Genomic DNA, 16,750 nt, shown 5'->3' with positions numbered 1-16,750 from the left:
GGATTTCCCCCAAAATAATCCCAAAAAGCTTTGCTTGCCCTTCAGACAAGGCATGCAATTTACTAAGACCGAGTAAGTCGTTGGAACTGCAAAATCCATTAGCCCTGAGGGCTATCATGCAGACATGCCTTCAAACACTGTAAACTTGAGGTGTACATTTATTGACAGTCAATTATTTTACTGTGACAAATTCTTATGACTGCAATTTCTTTATGATCAAGCTGCTAGAGTAAAAGAGGTTGTTGAAGATCTTGTAGATATGGTTGTTATGGAAAGCACTGATTTGGTTTTTATAGTGATTATGAGTCAACATAGACAATGTTAAAACTAACAAGTTGTTGCATAAATTTATGAGAAATTAGCTACCATGATGTTGTAAAAGGTGTTGCCAAGGAAAAGTTAAAAAGAAAAAAATAGTGCTGGAATTTCTTGGTTGCATAACAAAGTACACACTGAAGTTGGTGTCTCATGACTCCACAGAAATATGTAGTACTACTGAGTGATAATCATGCGAGGAAGTATTTACATTTTGATGATCACAGTTATAACTAGATTGAGATTGTCCATTCTTTTCCTTGCCAATAATTTTATTGTCTAAAATGTAAATATAAATAAACATGTTTTCAGTATTTCTAACAATAATTTTCTAGAATTCATCACATATCCTAGAGAAAGCTGGGGAACCCCAGAGGGGTGGGGACTCCCAAATAAAAAGGACAGGGGTGCTTGTCGTACCTTTAAGGGGTTAAAAAAGCAGTTTTGGTAACTCTTAGGGAGATAAGCCTCAAAATATCTACAGCAGGAGCTTATTGCAATATGTTTTAGGGGATTGAGCAGAAAAAAAAATGATAGGAGATAATGTGTTCTAGAATTGGTACCTCTTAGGAGAGAAAAAAAAAATTAAGATGCCCACAAAACAGGATCTTGGTACTTCATGGAGGTTCTTTTCCAAATTTCTGACAAGCACTTCTGTTCTATTAATATGGGAGCCCCTCCCCCCTCCCCCCCCCCTCTCCCCTGGGGCTGCCCCCAGGTAGGGAACAAGCTTGAAATTAAACTTGTCATAAACCAACAAAAAAGTTTAGCTTCCCAGCGCATTGTGCAACGTGTGACATTACACACTTCTAGTCCAGTTACGTTGTGGCTCTCTCTCTTTCAGGCATTGCTGCAACTAGAAAGCTAATTTGTCCTGGTATATTACACCCAAAGAACCAAAATTTTCATTGGCTATACCAGGTTTCACAAGCTCTTTAAATGTTTGTAGTCAATTTGCATGTAAAATTGCGCAAAGTCGTATATTAACGAGAAAAAATTTTAAAAACGGCAAAGATCACCCTATATTCACACTTCGATTCAGGTCGCTCTGAGCACTTAACATGACGTCAATTATTTGCTAAATCAGCAGCAAACCATCAGACGGTTGGGAATGGGGCGAGGCAACTTCCAAGATGGCGGCAGTGATGGGCATCTTCGAACCTCTTGAAATAAGAAAACTTGGCTAGCTAGCTGCATTTGTTAATATTCGAAATGCCTGGTGGGCGAAGGAAACGGAGCTTAACGCCGCATGCTGCGGAACAAAAGAGGAGCAGTAAGCGAATCAGAAAAGGCAGTGAAAGTTCCAAAGCAGAAAGGACTTTGAGAAAACATGTTGTAGAGTGCGAGTTAAAAGCCTCGAACTTGACTCTAAAAAGGTAAGTGCTAGCTACAAAATATAATTTTCTAGTCTTCCAGTGCAGGGTGTCTCAAAAACTAAGACCTGAGACCTAAAATCTAAGACCTAAGACCTGAGACCTGAGACCCCTCCGAATCCGAAAAACTAAGACCTAAGACCCCCTTCGAATCTCAAAAACTAAGACCTAATTTTAAAACCCCCCTCCGAATCTCATTGCGAGTTACTTTCGTACACGTACATTTTTATTTCGCATCCTGCAATCTTCACACTTGATTAAAGACTGATAAGGCTTTATGAAGAAAATAACTTTCTAAGATTTGGATAAACGATGAAGAAGTGTAATATGAAGTTGTTATTTTACACCATAATTTACCCCCACCTGCCTTACCAAAAATGTGTATTGTTATATTTGTAGAAATACTGTAGCTTCCTACCACCCCAGACCCCTCCAGAAGCCCTGTACTTCTTAACAAATTGTGGTCATTTCGCTCCCTGGTTAGATCACTTTAAGTTAGTTTCCTCCAACAAAATCTAGATCTGACCGAATTTGGCTTGGCAGTGAATAAAAGAACAAGGGATAATCTACATGTGCGTTGGGATGAACTGACTTGGAGTGATCTAGCCGTTAAGCAAAGTGACCAGATACTTTCTTAACTCTGGACTCTTTCAAACCTTCCCCCCAGACTAGGTTTACACTAGAGGAGATTTTTTCAGATTCGTAAATGTGTCTGGGTTCTTCAATTTTAGAGAACTTGGATTCACAGGTGTTTCGGATTCGTAACTATTTACAAATGACTATAACTTCAGGAACTTTCATGGTTGAATGGTTACCATGCTGTTTGTTGCTACAAGGTGAATTCAAATGCTGCCAAAAAAGAAGGCTAAAGTCGATCCTGATGCTACTGAGGCAAATTTGAGTGGGACAGATCACAAAGCTCAACATTATACTATATGCAATTAGTATATGTATCAATGGTTGTTATTTGAGATACATGTTGTTCACTTTGGTAATGTTCTTTTTTATTCAATAGTGTGTTGCCCTTGTCTGGTGACTTGGCAAATGCATGCTTGCTATTTCTGGGAAAAGGACAGGTATGTCTGCTCATTGTTTTTGCTCATTTTGCTTTGGTATTGCTGCTTTTCATGTGACGTCATCATTTTCCAAAATAAGAAATTACCAATCCTTCTGAAGGTTTAGTTTCATCAGATGAAAGACCCTCTAAAAACTTGACATTTTGCAGCGTTTAAGCTTGACAGGGTTTCTCATTTTGAAATAGGGCACGTTTGAATTTCCAAGTTTATGTGTTGTGTGACATTAAAATAGCGGCCCGATAAGGCTCTCGACTAGGTCAAAAGATGAGTTATAGCACAAGTTTTTGCTCACTAAGTTAATTGTTGCTCTATAAAAAGTGTTAATTTCAATGTGTTGGAGCTCTAGAATAATAACTTTTCGTTTAAATGGCAAAACTCGATGACAGATGTTTCTGTTACTTTACGGCCGGAGGGACACAAACATGGCGACTTCATGCAAAGCTCTATAAATTTGAGTGAAACACTTCTCCGAATAACGGGGGAATGAAAAACTGCACAGACCTAAATCTTGGCGAGGTTGTTTATATATCAATCATCTTTCATATCCCAGCTTCTTGACTTAATTTATTGAATGGTTATGATTTTTATTTTTGATGGCGTGACGCTGCTGGAGTCTGGACTACTGTCCTCTCTGATAGAGATGTTTCAGAGGAGGCATCTGGGCTCCTTTCTCAAACAGCTGCTGGTAATCAAGCCTAGCTTTGGACTTGGACTTTTTGAGGGCCACAAGTTTAGTAGCTTTAAATTGGCTACAGACTGTACACTGTATTTAGTGTTACCCTTACTAAATTAAGTGTTTACCTTACTTACTTACTTTACTTGCTTGGTATCACATTGTAAACTACTATGAATGACAAAAGTGACTGAGACACTTTCTGAAAATGACACCTAATTATGTAATTAAATTTTGCTTTTTAAATGGTGCTGTAGCTATCATAAAATAGTGTCTTTTTCAGTGGTGTTTCTTTTTTAAAAATGTGGGGTTTTTTTTAATGGTGCCAAAGCCCTCGTAAATGGTTAACTTGGGATGTAGAAGTGTCATTTTTTTGCATGAGAATTTGACATGGGTTCATCTGTCAGGCAGTTGATTTTCCCAAAGTGTAATTTCTGCACGTGATTGCCAATTTTTATTTAATTTTGCTTGCAGAAAGTTTGCATCAAAGGAATGGCTCTCATCAAAACCTTAACCGGGCTGGTAAACATATTTGGCTGTAACATTGGATCTAACCATGACGCAGTACAAATCTTTTCGCCAAGCACTTCCAGTCTTCTGACAATTTCTGAGTGTAGTGAAGCAGATGTCACAAAAAGGACAGATTTAAAAAGGTTGTTAAAAGAATCTCTACAGAGCCAGCCTTTGGAAGTGTTCAAGAAAGCTATGGTAAGAACAAAGAAGGCAGCGTCAGTTCTTCTGATGAAAGCTATTGAGAATGTTGAGACAACCTTTGTGTGCAGTTTTCCAAGCTTTGAGGAAATCTTCAGCTTCGATCTTGGCAAGGTATTTGTTGTGGAATTGTTAATCTTACCATATGATTGTGATTCATAATTAAATTTTATTATCATTAATAAATATATCTCTTAGTTAATATATGACATTGCATTTCCATTTGATAAGTGTAGCAATTCCATTTTAGGATGCACCTCTTGGAAGTACAGAGTTATCTTTGAAGAAGAGGACAGCTGCTTTAGGATTCATTTTAGTAAGGATACTGCCTACTATTTTATGTTGTACTATGTTTTTTGTTTTGTTTTGTTTTGTCATTTACATGAACATTTCTGATCAGTGCTGTCAATAAGATTTAACGTAGGTGACTGTCCTGTGGCAGGACTTTATAAAAGGCACCCATAAAAATGTCCTCTAGCAATGTTCCAGGTACCAGAGGGGTCTCACCTGGGGAGAGGGGGGGCACTCCCACATAAAAAGCTTGGAGATGCTTATCACTCTTTGTTGTCTCACTTAGGACTATAAATCAATGATTCTGGTCTCTCTTAGGGTGTTCCTGAAGAAACGCAGCTATTTTCAGCTGCCAAAGTATATTTTAGGGTGCAGTCCAATCTGGCAGGGAGGAGTCTGGTGCAGAGACTGCTCCACTCACTTTGCTGCTTACATGTGTACATCTCATACATGAACCTATTTGCATGCTAAGTTCCTTATCAGCACATTGTGTTTGAAACCCTGCTCTAGAGGGCCAATTGTAATGTTATAGTTGGCATTTCAAAGAAAAATACTTGTTGAAGCTCCAGTGTGTGCCTGGTCTTATCAACAATGCTGTTGTTTTTATTAACTTTCTTTTGATAATTTGTTGTTTTCAGCTGGAGCCAGACACAGACAGATGTGGATTTCTGACTGTTCCTGAAGAGTGGAAGATTGTTGATGACATAATGCAGCAAGCAGAGAATGGAACACATGAAGAAGGTATTTACACAGTCAAGTCATGTAGTGATTTGATTACTTATTGTATCATACAGGAATTTCTTTGGCCATGAGTTACTAGTTTCAAGCCTTGCCAATTGAGGCCACTTCATGTAAAAAATTAAAAAAAAAGAAATATTTATTTTAATTGTAAGAAACAGAAACTGGTATTTTAAAATATAAAAATTATTTTGAGCCAAAAATTTAATGTGCCAAGTCTCCCAAATGCCAACAGGTTGCTGAGTTATTAATCATGAATTCTATTTATAATTTATTTAAATATATTGTTTATTTAATATTTATTTATTTATTTATTTATTTATTTTATAGTAAGATTAAAAAAACCTCAAGCTAAACTAAAGGCTAAGGTTTTTTTTAACATGTTCATAATTATTATTACTTAATAAGATATTATAATTAATAAGTAGTATTTCAAGTTGATCGCAAAAAAGATCTCAGTTTTAATATCATTTGATCTCAGTTGATCTCATTTTTCTCCAGTGGTTAATGCCCCAGTTATTCTAATTTGTGGTGGAAAGGACATTGGAAAATCAACATTTGCAAGATATTTAACAAACTTACTCCTAAATAGGTACAATATTGTAAAATGTAGTTTAATGATAAGAGTATCTTAGCAACTTAGGTAATAAGTATTCACAGTATTCAGTAAAAGTTATTGGTCCTCCAGCAAAGTAGTAAATCAATAGTTTGAGCTCTCTCTTGATTGCAACTCATCCAGATGGCTTGTGGGTATAATATTTAGAAGGCTACAAGACATAGTTGGTTCCAAGCCTTTTGAAATCTTGGAAAAAGCTATTTGATTAGAAATGTTACGAGTAGTCAATTTCATTCCTAATTGATTAACTATTAATTATTTCATTGTAAAGGCAAGAAAGAGTGAAAATATTTACAATAGATTGCTGTTGTCGTCACCCTTCGGGTAATTTTCAGAACAAAGTATGTCCTTGGCATGATATTTTATTGTCTGGAAAAATTCATATGTACAAAAATTAATGTATTAGACAATCTTGAGAAATTTTCTCATATCATAAAAATTTAACATTCTCAATTAAATGTGGGGCATCAAATGATCGATACCTAACTTAGTATACATGTACTGTATGTTTATAGTGCATACATGTACATGTACACTGTACATGTGCAGTGGATGACTGTAGCATTAGCTTGTAGCAAAGACAGCCATACTTCAAGGTTTTTTAGTTTTACAATCATGTATATTGTACACAGTCATGTACGATGTTCAGTTATTTTTCATTAATTTTGTATTTTTCCACAGTCTAGAAGAACTTTATTTCCTTGAGTGTGATGTAGGCCAAAGTGAATTCACACCACCTGGTTTAATATCTCTCAACAGAGTCTGTACACCTTTGTTGGGTAGGTTATTATTAAAGAATCATTTCAATGGCATCTTTAATCGCTAACATACATGTATACCTGGATTACAGACTAAGGCATGCTGGCCTCATGGTTAGTGCGATCGCCTCTGGATCGAGCGGTCTGGGTTTGAACCCTGGCTGGAAAGATTGTGCTGTGTTCTCGGTCAAGGCACTTTACTTGCACAGTGCCTCTCTCCACCCAGCTCTATAAATGGGTACCGGCAAACTTAATGCTGGGAGTTAACCCTGCGATGGACTAGTTAGCATCCCATCTAGTGGGAAGTACCTAGAAATGCTCCTAGTCATTTTTGCAAACTACAATGTAGTAGCAGACAAGAAATAACTTTAAGATAAAAACACAGAGTTTTAAATTTGCAAAACATGTTTCACATGACCAACATCCATCTTCAGTTTACAAATACAAATGAACCACTAGTCAGTGTGATATAAATGTGAACTTTCATAGAATATATGAATACTAAATAACAACATGAATATGAAGCACTAGAACATACAATGGTTGGAAAACAATGTGTATTGTAACACAGAAATTAAAATGAAAGTGTGAAATTAACATGATCAACTTGCTTGTTTAATTTAGAACTGTTAACATTTTTAAAGCTGTTAATCAAGTAACTTTGTTTGAACACTTGCTTGGTTCCTTTTGTTTTGTTCTTGTGCAATGTTTGATTATGATAGTCTCACCAAATGGTTGGCTGGGTCAACCTATCAAATGCTTTGCAATAACCTGCTATTGGACTATCATTGTTACTCACTAGTCAGAGTGTAATTATGACTGTAAGCCAGGACAGGTGAATACTAATAAATAATTTATTGTACCTGCCTCCTCGTTTGTTTGTTTGTTTGTTTGTTTGTGTTACGTGTACTCTTGCTGTTCTTGTGTTGTTTATTTTCATCCCTTGTCTTTCCAACAGGTCCTCCATTCACTCATCTTAGACAACCAGAAAGGTCAGTGACTGAAATTTGTCATGATCTTAGAGTTTTGGTTTCAAGAACACAATTTTTATGGACCATGTTTTATTGCATAATTAACAATTATAAAATAAATGAAAATTAGTGTACTGTTTATTTATCAACAATTATCATAATATTATATAATTATTCTTCTTTTCCCCATGGATCCTTTTTAGATTATTGTCTTATGGTAACCTCAGGTTTAGCTTTTAAATGTTACAATACTGTTGTTGTACTTGTTGTTTCTACTTCTGTCTGTTAATGTCACCTCCCAAAGGTGTTGAAAGCCAGATTATGATGATGCAGGAATTCCATGATATCCCAAAAAACACTCAATTTCTTTTACGTGCATGTACATCTGACCTGTCCTGTACAATGGGTTTTAATATCAGTTTCCTGCTCTGCTGCATGAAGATTATTACTAGGCCACTGACAATCAATGGCAGTGTAAAAATAAGTTATAAATTTCAGAGTTCATATGTTCCTACTGTTTACAAAATATTGCTATGAGTTGTGTTACCAGAACTGTAACTGTAGGCTTGCTTTCCACTAATTTCTCGGGTCCGGTCTGCATTCCTCCCTGAAAGGAGACTTCAGGGAAGGAACGCAGTTTCATTTCCCGAACAGCGGCTGGTAATCAAGCCTTAGAACTCTAACTGGTGATTACTCATTTTGTAAGCAGTTGGTGGTAAATGTATGTCACTAAGGGTAATCTTTTTCTTTTTTAGATCAGTGTTTTTTGGAGATATTTCTCCTAAAGACAGACCTGAGTTTTATGTCAAGTGCATCCACAGTGTATATCAAACATACGCTGACAACTACAGGAGAAAAATTCCATTGATTGTGAACACACAGGGCTGGGTAAAAGGTAAGGAACTCAAACTGCTTGTGCCTAAATAACCCTCGGCTGGTGAAAATCATTCAAGGATCTTCAAAGATCCTTGAAGAATTTCATGAGGATCTTGGCGAGGATCTTGTTGATCAAAATTCTCAAAGAAAAACAAAAAACCTTATCAAGACCATCAAGGAAATTTAAAATTCTTGCCAGGATCTTCCAAGATCTTGACCACCATCCTTCGGGATCTTCTAAGATTTTGCACAGATCCTTACAAAGGTTTTTTAATACAAGATCATTCATTTAAAGATCTTTGCAAGGTCTTTCAAGTGATTCTAGTCAACAGGGACCTTAAATAGGTCTTTAAGGATCTCGTAAGATCCTCAAAGATCCTTTAAGTTATTTTTCTCTTTTTGGGTGAGTGGGGCAGGGGGGGAGGGCAATCCTCATAGGCACGTAATTTATGCAATTTAAGGTACCTTAGCACACATGTGTAGCATGCTCGTGATCTAGTTCATACTAAGAACACTTCACCTCTATCAAATACATGCATGTAAGAGTTAACATGTAAGTACAGTGTACTACAAAAAGTAAAATGAAACCCCATTGATTTGGTCACCAACTGACCACAAAATCTGGCCATGTTAACTAGGGTGGTCATGTAAGGTGGGGTTCCACTGTACTACTAAATTGTGTCGAAATCTTCCCTGAATTTATAGCTGAGTACTTAAATGTCTGACATTTTAACAACAACAACAAGCTTTATTACTACATTAAAAGGTAAAGTTAAATTACAGCATAATATATTTATACAAATAATATTAATAATCTAATATTAATTAATGATTTTAAAAATCAGGTTACCTATAGTAAAGAAGACAGGCCTTGAGTAGCATACTTTCTATATTTGCGAGTTTCTGTCATCTTAGACTGGATAGCTCTTGGGTAGACTGAAGAGTTCTTATAACAGTCACATTTACCAGGAGGAAATATGTAGTCATGGTGCAGTGTACTGTAGGCCTGTAGTTTCAAGAGAGCACTCACTGTATCAACTAGATACATGTACACATTTATTTGATCAGCTTAAACTACAATGTAGGATAGTCTGCTGCTTGGAAATCATGCAGAGACGTGCCTTGACTAGAAGGATTTCTATTTTGTGGAATGAAGCATGTGACTGTTGCTATCTAGCTGATTTTAATGTCTGAGAACCATAAAAAAAAATTGCTTCAGGTGGCAATGACGGAGTTGCACTAGAGTGAGTGATTTAACTGTTAAATGTGAATTAACCATTAACTACCCAGTATGCATTAGAGAACCCTGGATATCATTCATGCAGTATATCAAACACAAAATACCATGTTTGACCACACACAGAGAAGAGAGTTGAAAATACGACATGTAGTGGAGTATTTTTGACAAACTTCAAAGTGTTTGGAAATGTTGTCAAACACAGTCTTGAGTGTTTGATATATCTTCTCAATTGAAACCAAAACTAAGGAGAAATGAAGAAATTTATGAAATCGCAAAAAAGGTTATGTTAACTAATTAATTTTGTCAAGAGATCAGGTGTCCAAACACTGTCATAATTATGATTTCCTTTGTTTAAACTTGATGAATTATTAAATAAATGAGATTGAGAAGAAACTAATACCACTTAGTTTTCCATTTTAATCCAAGGTATGGGAGTGCCGCTACTGCTGGATATGATACGAATTGTACAGCCTTCCCACATTATACAGTTTAATTACACATCTCAAGAAAACACAAACAAGAACTTGCCACCTTTAACAGAAGATTTTTTGATGAATACACCAGGATGGGCGTTTGTTGTTGACGATGAAAAAAATTATTCAGACAACCAAAGGTCAGTGGAGTTTGAGGAAAAGTTTGGTTTTTCGTTATTGGCAATAACTTTGTGTTCGTCTGTTTGGAGTATTTTGTGGCTGTCCAACAAGTGTCTGTCTTAGAGATGTGTCTACCTTAGATAGGTGTCTGTCTTACATAGGGTAGCATCTTAGGGAGAGTTCAGCCTCAACAAAATGCCTCTGTCCACCTCTTCAACAGAATACTGCTTGCTGTAGAGAGTTTCTGCCTTCCAGAGTGTCTGCATTGGACAGGTGTCTCTGCTAGAGAGGTCTTTGATCAAGAGTGATGTTTGTCATAGAGAGGTGTCTGTCTTAGAGAGGTCTCCCTCAGGAAGGTATCTGCTGTAGAGAGGTGTCTGTCCTAGAGCGTTTTCTGTCCGAGAGATGTATCTGTTCTAGAGAGGTGTCTGCATTGGACAGGTGTCTTTGCAAGAGAGGCCTGTGTTTGCTTAAGAATGATGTTTGTCCGACTGTCATAGAGAGGTGCCTGTCTTAGAGAAGTCTCCCTCAGGAAGGTATCAGCCATAGAGTGGTGTCTGTCCTACAGAGGTGTCTGTCCAAGAAAGGTGTGTGCATTGGAGAGGTGTCTCTGCTAGGGAGGTGTTTGCTTAAGAGTGATGTTTGTTGTAGAGAGGGGTCTGTCTTACAGAGGTCTCCCTCAGGAAGGTAATTGCCGCAGAGTGGTGTTTGCTCAGAGTGGTTTCTGACCTACAGAGGTGTCTGCATTGAATAGGTGTCTGTGCGGGAGGTGTTTGCCTAAGAATGATGTTTGTGCGATTGTCATGGAGAGGTGTCTGTCTTTGAGAAGTCTCCCTCAGAAAGATAACTGGCATAGAGTAGTGTCTGCTGTCGAGTGGTGTCTGTCCTAGTGTGGTGTCTGTCCTAGAGAGGTGTCTGTCCTAGAGAGGTACTATGTTTGCCCTGAAGGCGGGGTCTGTCCCTGAGAACTATCTAGCTGCCTTAAAGAGTTATCTGGTTGCTGGAGTAATCTCCACCATGGCAAAGATGGAAATGAGAATTGGTTTGCTTAAAGAGGTATCATCCTCCTTTAGTATCTGTCTTCCTTAGTGAAGTGTTCGCTCCCTAGTAAGGTATCTGTCTTCAAAAGAAGCCGAGGCTACCTCAGAGACGAGATCACCACAGAGATAGGTATCTCCGAGGAATCTGTTTTAATGACATGTCTGAGCTGAAAATATTTTTTGTGTTTTGGTAGAGATAGTACAGAAAACTCGGAGGGAAATCCAAACGACAAGTCCAGCCTGCCATGTGTTCCTGATATTTTACAAATCGACAGTGTATCTGAATCAATAGGAGATCCATGCACGTAAGCTGTCATTTGTTCACTCGATCGTTTTAACTTAACTATTATACCAAAAGGGGGGGGGGGGGGCCACCTCTCTACAACGGCCATTATGGGGACAGAGGAAAATGGCTGTTGTAGAGAGGTGGCCGTTATGGGAAGTTAGGAGTGCAATATGATACCTACAGTATTTTTTCGAGGGTGCAAATTAATATAAAGTTTATTGTGGCATGTAAATACGTAACAATCAAAATTATCGATAAAACAGAAACCAAGCAGAAACAGAAACCAACGACGCGTAGTTTGGACCAATTCTCGTCACCGTTTACAGCACAACTGGAGTTTTACATGCACCTTTTGTCAGTCGTTGATTAACTGGCCGTTGTGGAGAGGTTATTTTGGCATTCGGGATGCGTTTTAGTTGCCGCTGCCGTTGTGGAGAGGTTAAAATAGGAGTGAAAGACCGTCCGCCGGGACGAAAATAAGTGGCCGTTGCAGAGAGATGGCCGACAGTGGAGGTTCGACTGTATACACAATCAAAGTAGTTAGAAATTAGGTGATAAAAAATTACTGAAGTTAATATTTCTAAGGACGATTAACTGAAATTGAATTTCAAATCTCATAACAAAGATGTTATGGTTCAAATTTGTTTCTGGTTTAAACGCAGCCGCTTTAACCAATTGAAGCTTCCCTCAGTTTGAATTTTCAAGGATAGAAAGCTTGAGGAAGCAAAGATTGTAAGACAGCTTTTTAACTTTTGATTTCTTTCAAAGAAATTTTTTAACGAAATTTGAACTTCCGAACTTGGTCTTTCCTGCACGGTTAATGCACACAGCTCTGAGAATTTAAACTCTTCTTATTTTCTTATCCATGCAATAACAATTATTAACACAACACCTCGTGTTTTTCAGGGCTAAATTTTCAGCGTCTGACCAGCGATCTTTGACACTGCTGTCGTATTTTAGTAGAATTAAAATGAACGAAGAACTTTGCGGTCCTTGTAAAGATGCCTCGCCCGTCGGAATGGCATCTTTACTGTCGTGTACTCCTTACCAGATCCCTTGGAGCTGTCTGGCAATACACGTTTTACATACCGAGGTAATGAAACAGGGATGTTTTTCTCACACTTTCTAAATGGGCTTTCCTGAAGGACTTTTTAAGCGTTATCAATGGGCTTTGTCAGGTCATTTGGGACGTCTGTAGTGAACTTGATGTTTCCGTCTTCCTTTGTCCGTTGGTCAGCTGTAGAAATTCTCGGAATGCGGTCGGATGTTCGAGGTATTTCCATATTTTCACGACCATCCCAGACTCTACGATTGTACGGTTCCAGACCTCGCAAAAACTGATGGTCAACGATGTTAGGAAAGACCCAATGTCATTATAGGAGAAACTCTAAAATTATGCTAATGAGGGTATTCTGTAATGAATGGGCGTTTTATTTTAGAAGAGATTTGTGGAATGTATTTTATAACCTGAGGAGGGAGCCCATTCAAACGCACCTGACCTTTCATCGGCGCCTGTCTGATTTTACACAAGAACCAATCAGATTTATCGGAGAAATTTTAAATTAATACGACCGAACAGAACCGTTATTGAAGGTTTGGTGTGTTTACTACAGTCCCTGTTATTTAGATCATGTTTTATTTGATTAAAAAGGATCTTAATTCACCTTCTGAATTTTTTTTTTTTTAAGTTTACGCTTAATGCCCCTCCTGTTGACAACGTGCTAAGTTTTTTTGTTGTTGTTTTGTTCTACTCGCTATAGGTTGCGTGGAACCATATTTTGTACGCAATCAACGCAAGTATTGTGGGGCTGGCACAAACCAGATCAGATCAGGTATCAAAAATAAACATCTTTCTAAGCTTACAGTCTTTTTCTAAGCGCTAGTTTTGAAGGGGGTCTGGACGCCACTCTTGCAGTAGCGTTACTCGTCTCAGGCTTCGCGCTTCTTAGTCTCACAACGAAGCAAGAAAGAACAGCCAGAAGCGAAACTGCTGAGATAACACAGCCAATTCAAATTTCTTCTGATAGGTTGTCTTCAACAGGACACGAGACTGGAAAGTTATATTTTTTTCCTTTTCAGATGCATCGCGAAGACGACAATACACCGTTTTTCTTGCATGAGAATCCTATTACAGACTGTATTAGTTTAGGTAAGCTCTAAGTCTTTTTTTTATTATTATTATTTTTTAGCAGTATTGCGCTAAATTGAAGGAAACTACGAATTGCGTCTATGTTAAGTGGTTAGGAAAATAAAACGCAACGGGAAAGTCCAGGACAACGGTTAATGTTTTGTTCGGTCACACTTTTAAAGTGCTATAAACTTGTACTGGTATTAGTTACTACGGGCGCTGTGGTTGGTCAGTTTAGCAGGCCATGCTCTGTTGTACGGCTCGCTGAAGTTTGAACCAGCTTTTTGGTATCAAAATGTCTCGTAAGTCATGCCAAAGTTTTCTTTTAATTCGTTCATGGTACATAAACGTGTAAAGCGTTTCGTTTTCTTAAAACTTTCGGCGTGTTTTTAAACGATTTCGACTACACCCGTTTTGCTTTTGACATATGCCAGTCACTTGAAGCCGTTCCTGGTCTCCCGGCCCGCCAAACAACAAATATCTTACTATGTTTGTATTTTGTTGTTGTTGTTGTTTTTGTTTCCCTTTTATCCTCCAAGGTTTTCTTTCCTTTAGCTGATTTGTGTTCTTGGTGTTTTGTAGGAATTGTCAGAAATATTGATCCTGTGAAAAGATTACTGTATGTGTTAACACCTCAAACGCTGGACTCGCTTCGTCAAGTTAACACCCTGTTGAAAGGAAACTTAGAAATCCCAGCTGCTATGTTACTATCAGTAAGTACTGGTGATTGTGTCTTCATTTAATATATCAAATATGACAGGCCGTGTTTAATCGCATTTCCAAACACCTAGAAGAGAGTTGAAAAACCGACGCGTAGCGGAGTACTTTTGAGAACAAGGAAATGTTTGGAAATTTTGATGAAACATTGTCTCGTGTTTTTTGTATTTCTACTTAATATCAAAACAAAATTAAAGAGCTCTCAGATAGTTATAATCGTAAAATTCCATGCTAGTTAGCATCACGTGTCCAAACTGCTGTGATTTCCTTTGATTAAAATGAAAAAGTTCCCTTCAAACGTTTTAAAAGGAAGAGTACGTGACGAGCCAAGACAGTGTCTTGCTTGGAAGGCTGTCTGTTCAACTCTCATTTTGTCATACTTACACAAACTACAGGAAATACCTATCCGAGGCTTCCTGGGAATAGTTCCACAGGAGAAGAAACAACCTGAAACCCTGGCCTACCTAGTCTGCGAGCAGGCTCACCTTTGAGTCACACGCGCGAGCGGCGAAGAGCAATCGATCCGGCGGGAAGGAGTCTGGTGGAAAGGCGCCGAGAGCAGCTTCGACGCTCGATTTCGCGCTCGCAACTACGCCGCGCGCTCTTGCGCTTTAACGTGAGCCTGTTCATAGGCTATGGCCTACCTGACGTGAAACATTGTTTCTCTCTTTCCGTTTAGGGAAAGCAAGGGAATGCTCCTTATGTATCCACGGAATTCTCTTACGAACTGCGAGGAGCTGGTGCGAGAAAAGTACGTTACAACCTGCTGAGGAGAAAAAATACTCGATTATGACGGCGTGATCTTCACCCTGTACAGACAAAAAATCTTTAATAAATTATTAACTTTCAATTTTACATCGTGTGTTTCAGATCTTGTTTAACGTAGAAGCACATAAGCGAAGCAAAACCAATTCTGACTTAGCTTTTTTGCGTACCTAACCTTTCCCGCGCTGTATACAGGTCACGTTACTACGTAGAACTTTGATTGGTTCATTACAAAATTGCGTCCACAGTATTGTGCTCCCTTGATTGGATCGTGTGAACCAACCTCGTTCCAGTGAGCGGGACGAAGTGCAGCCGACGTTTTCCAACAATATCGATTTTAAAATATCTTAAACACCTTGCAGGAAATTCAGACGTAATAACACGCTCCGCGGATCATCCATTTGGCAGCTTTGTACATGTATCGTGAAGTACAACCTGTGTCTATTGGCGTGGCAGCTAAGGTCTGCATCAGGACAAGTGGCCCATACCGCCGGAACTTATCCCGGTTTCTTTAAAATGAAGCGACTAGGAGTATTTCTACTCCCCCCTTCTACTCCCCTCTAGATGGGGATGCTAGTCCATCACAGGGTTGCCACCTAGCATAAATTCGCCGGTACCCATTTCATTTATACACCTGAGTGGAGAGAGAGACACTGTGAGAGTAAAGTGTCTTGCCCAAGAACACAACGGAACGTCCCCGGCCAGGGCTCGAACCAGGACAACCCGACACGCCAATTATTACTAGGCCACCGCACTTCTATTGGCATTAGCAGACCAAATGATAACGATCGTTGTTACGTTGCCCGGAAGAAGTGACAAGAAAAATTCGTGCAGATGATACGCACGTGCATCAGAGCTTAACTTTAGCCAATGAGAATCTTGATAATTAGTGATGCACGTGCTGCGCGCATGATGTTAAATTCATACGTCATCAATAGACTTAACGTAGCGGACTCTGAAAATGGCGATAACCTTGAGATCTTTAATATCGTCATTGCTTTTGTTGTTTGCTTTCCTCAACTGTTCCACTTTGGCTCAACCGGACGATCCAGAGACAGTATGTAAGTACTCATATCAATATATTTGATGAGGCTTTGGACGTAGTTAGAGTCCCCAGAAGAATGAAAGGCATATTACAGCAGATTCTTGCGTTAAAGAGCGATAAAAGCGCGCGAATTGTTTGAACCTTCGGTCGTGGTCACAATCTAAAACATTACAGAGCTTAAGCAATGACGACGGTGACTCCGTGGTCAACGCCTAGTAAAAAATGAATTCATATTTTATCTTCGAATTTCGCAATTGTCTAGATCTGTTCAGTGCGTCTATTGCTCCCAGAACTTGCTCAAGCTCAATATGTAACGCCAACGATCAATTCCAAATGAAAAAGCGGAAAATTAGCCGCCGTCGTTCCAAAATACGCAAAGCTTAGTCATTTCACGTTGTTGTTTTGCAGAGGACGGCTAAGAAACGTACAAAGATCTGTAACGCACGTGCATAGCCATTGTTCTCCTCATGAACCTTTCATCATTCGATGCATTTTTCCCTTCCTTTTCAGTGGCCAAGAACCCACCACGTGACTTGCA

The 16,750-nt window shown here is 38.6% G+C and overlaps 1 protein-coding gene across 1 annotated transcript; it reads left to right on the top strand.

Moving 5' to 3' along the window:
• Nucleotides 1-1,014: 1,014 nt before the first annotated feature.
• Nucleotides 1,015-15,254, top strand: LOC145460640 (uncharacterized). Its single transcript, XM_081445514.1, has 16 exons — nucleotides 1,015-1,691; nucleotides 2,704-2,764; nucleotides 3,912-4,262; nucleotides 4,399-4,464; nucleotides 5,078-5,180; nucleotides 5,679-5,769; nucleotides 6,475-6,572; nucleotides 7,510-7,543; nucleotides 8,278-8,417; nucleotides 10,065-10,251; nucleotides 11,466-11,576; nucleotides 12,464-12,650; nucleotides 13,318-13,389; nucleotides 13,637-13,706; nucleotides 14,268-14,398; nucleotides 15,082-15,254. The coding sequence occupies exons 1-16, from the start codon at nucleotides 1,528-1,530 to the stop codon at nucleotides 15,193-15,195; spliced, it is 1,980 nt and encodes a 659-aa protein (XP_081301640.1). The 5' UTR covers nucleotides 1,015-1,527; the 3' UTR covers nucleotides 15,196-15,254.
• Nucleotides 15,255-16,750: the final 1,496 nt, after the last annotated feature.

This window comes from Orbicella franksi, chromosome 11, assembly GCF_964199315.1.
Source record: "Orbicella franksi chromosome 11, jaOrbFran1.1, whole genome shotgun sequence".
Classification (NCBI taxonomy): domain Eukaryota; kingdom Metazoa; phylum Cnidaria; class Anthozoa; order Scleractinia; family Merulinidae; genus Orbicella; species Orbicella franksi.
The sequence above is the reverse complement of the archived record's forward strand: the minus strand, read 5'-3'. Positions and strand labels throughout refer to the sequence as shown.

Excerpts from the sequence above, each read along its gene's own strand:
- LOC145460640 (XM_081445514.1), top strand. The coding sequence starts at position 1,528 with ATGCCTGGTGGGCGAAGGAAACGGAGCTTAACGCCGCATGCTGCGGAA. Across the intron at positions 5,181-5,678 it reads GAATGGAACACATGAAGAAG|TGGTTAATGCCCCAGTTATT; the intron begins GTATTTACACAG and ends ATTTTTCTCCAG. Across the intron at positions 8,418-10,064 it reads CACACAGGGCTGGGTAAAAG|GTATGGGAGTGCCGCTACTG; the intron begins GTAAGGAACTCA and ends TTTTAATCCAAG.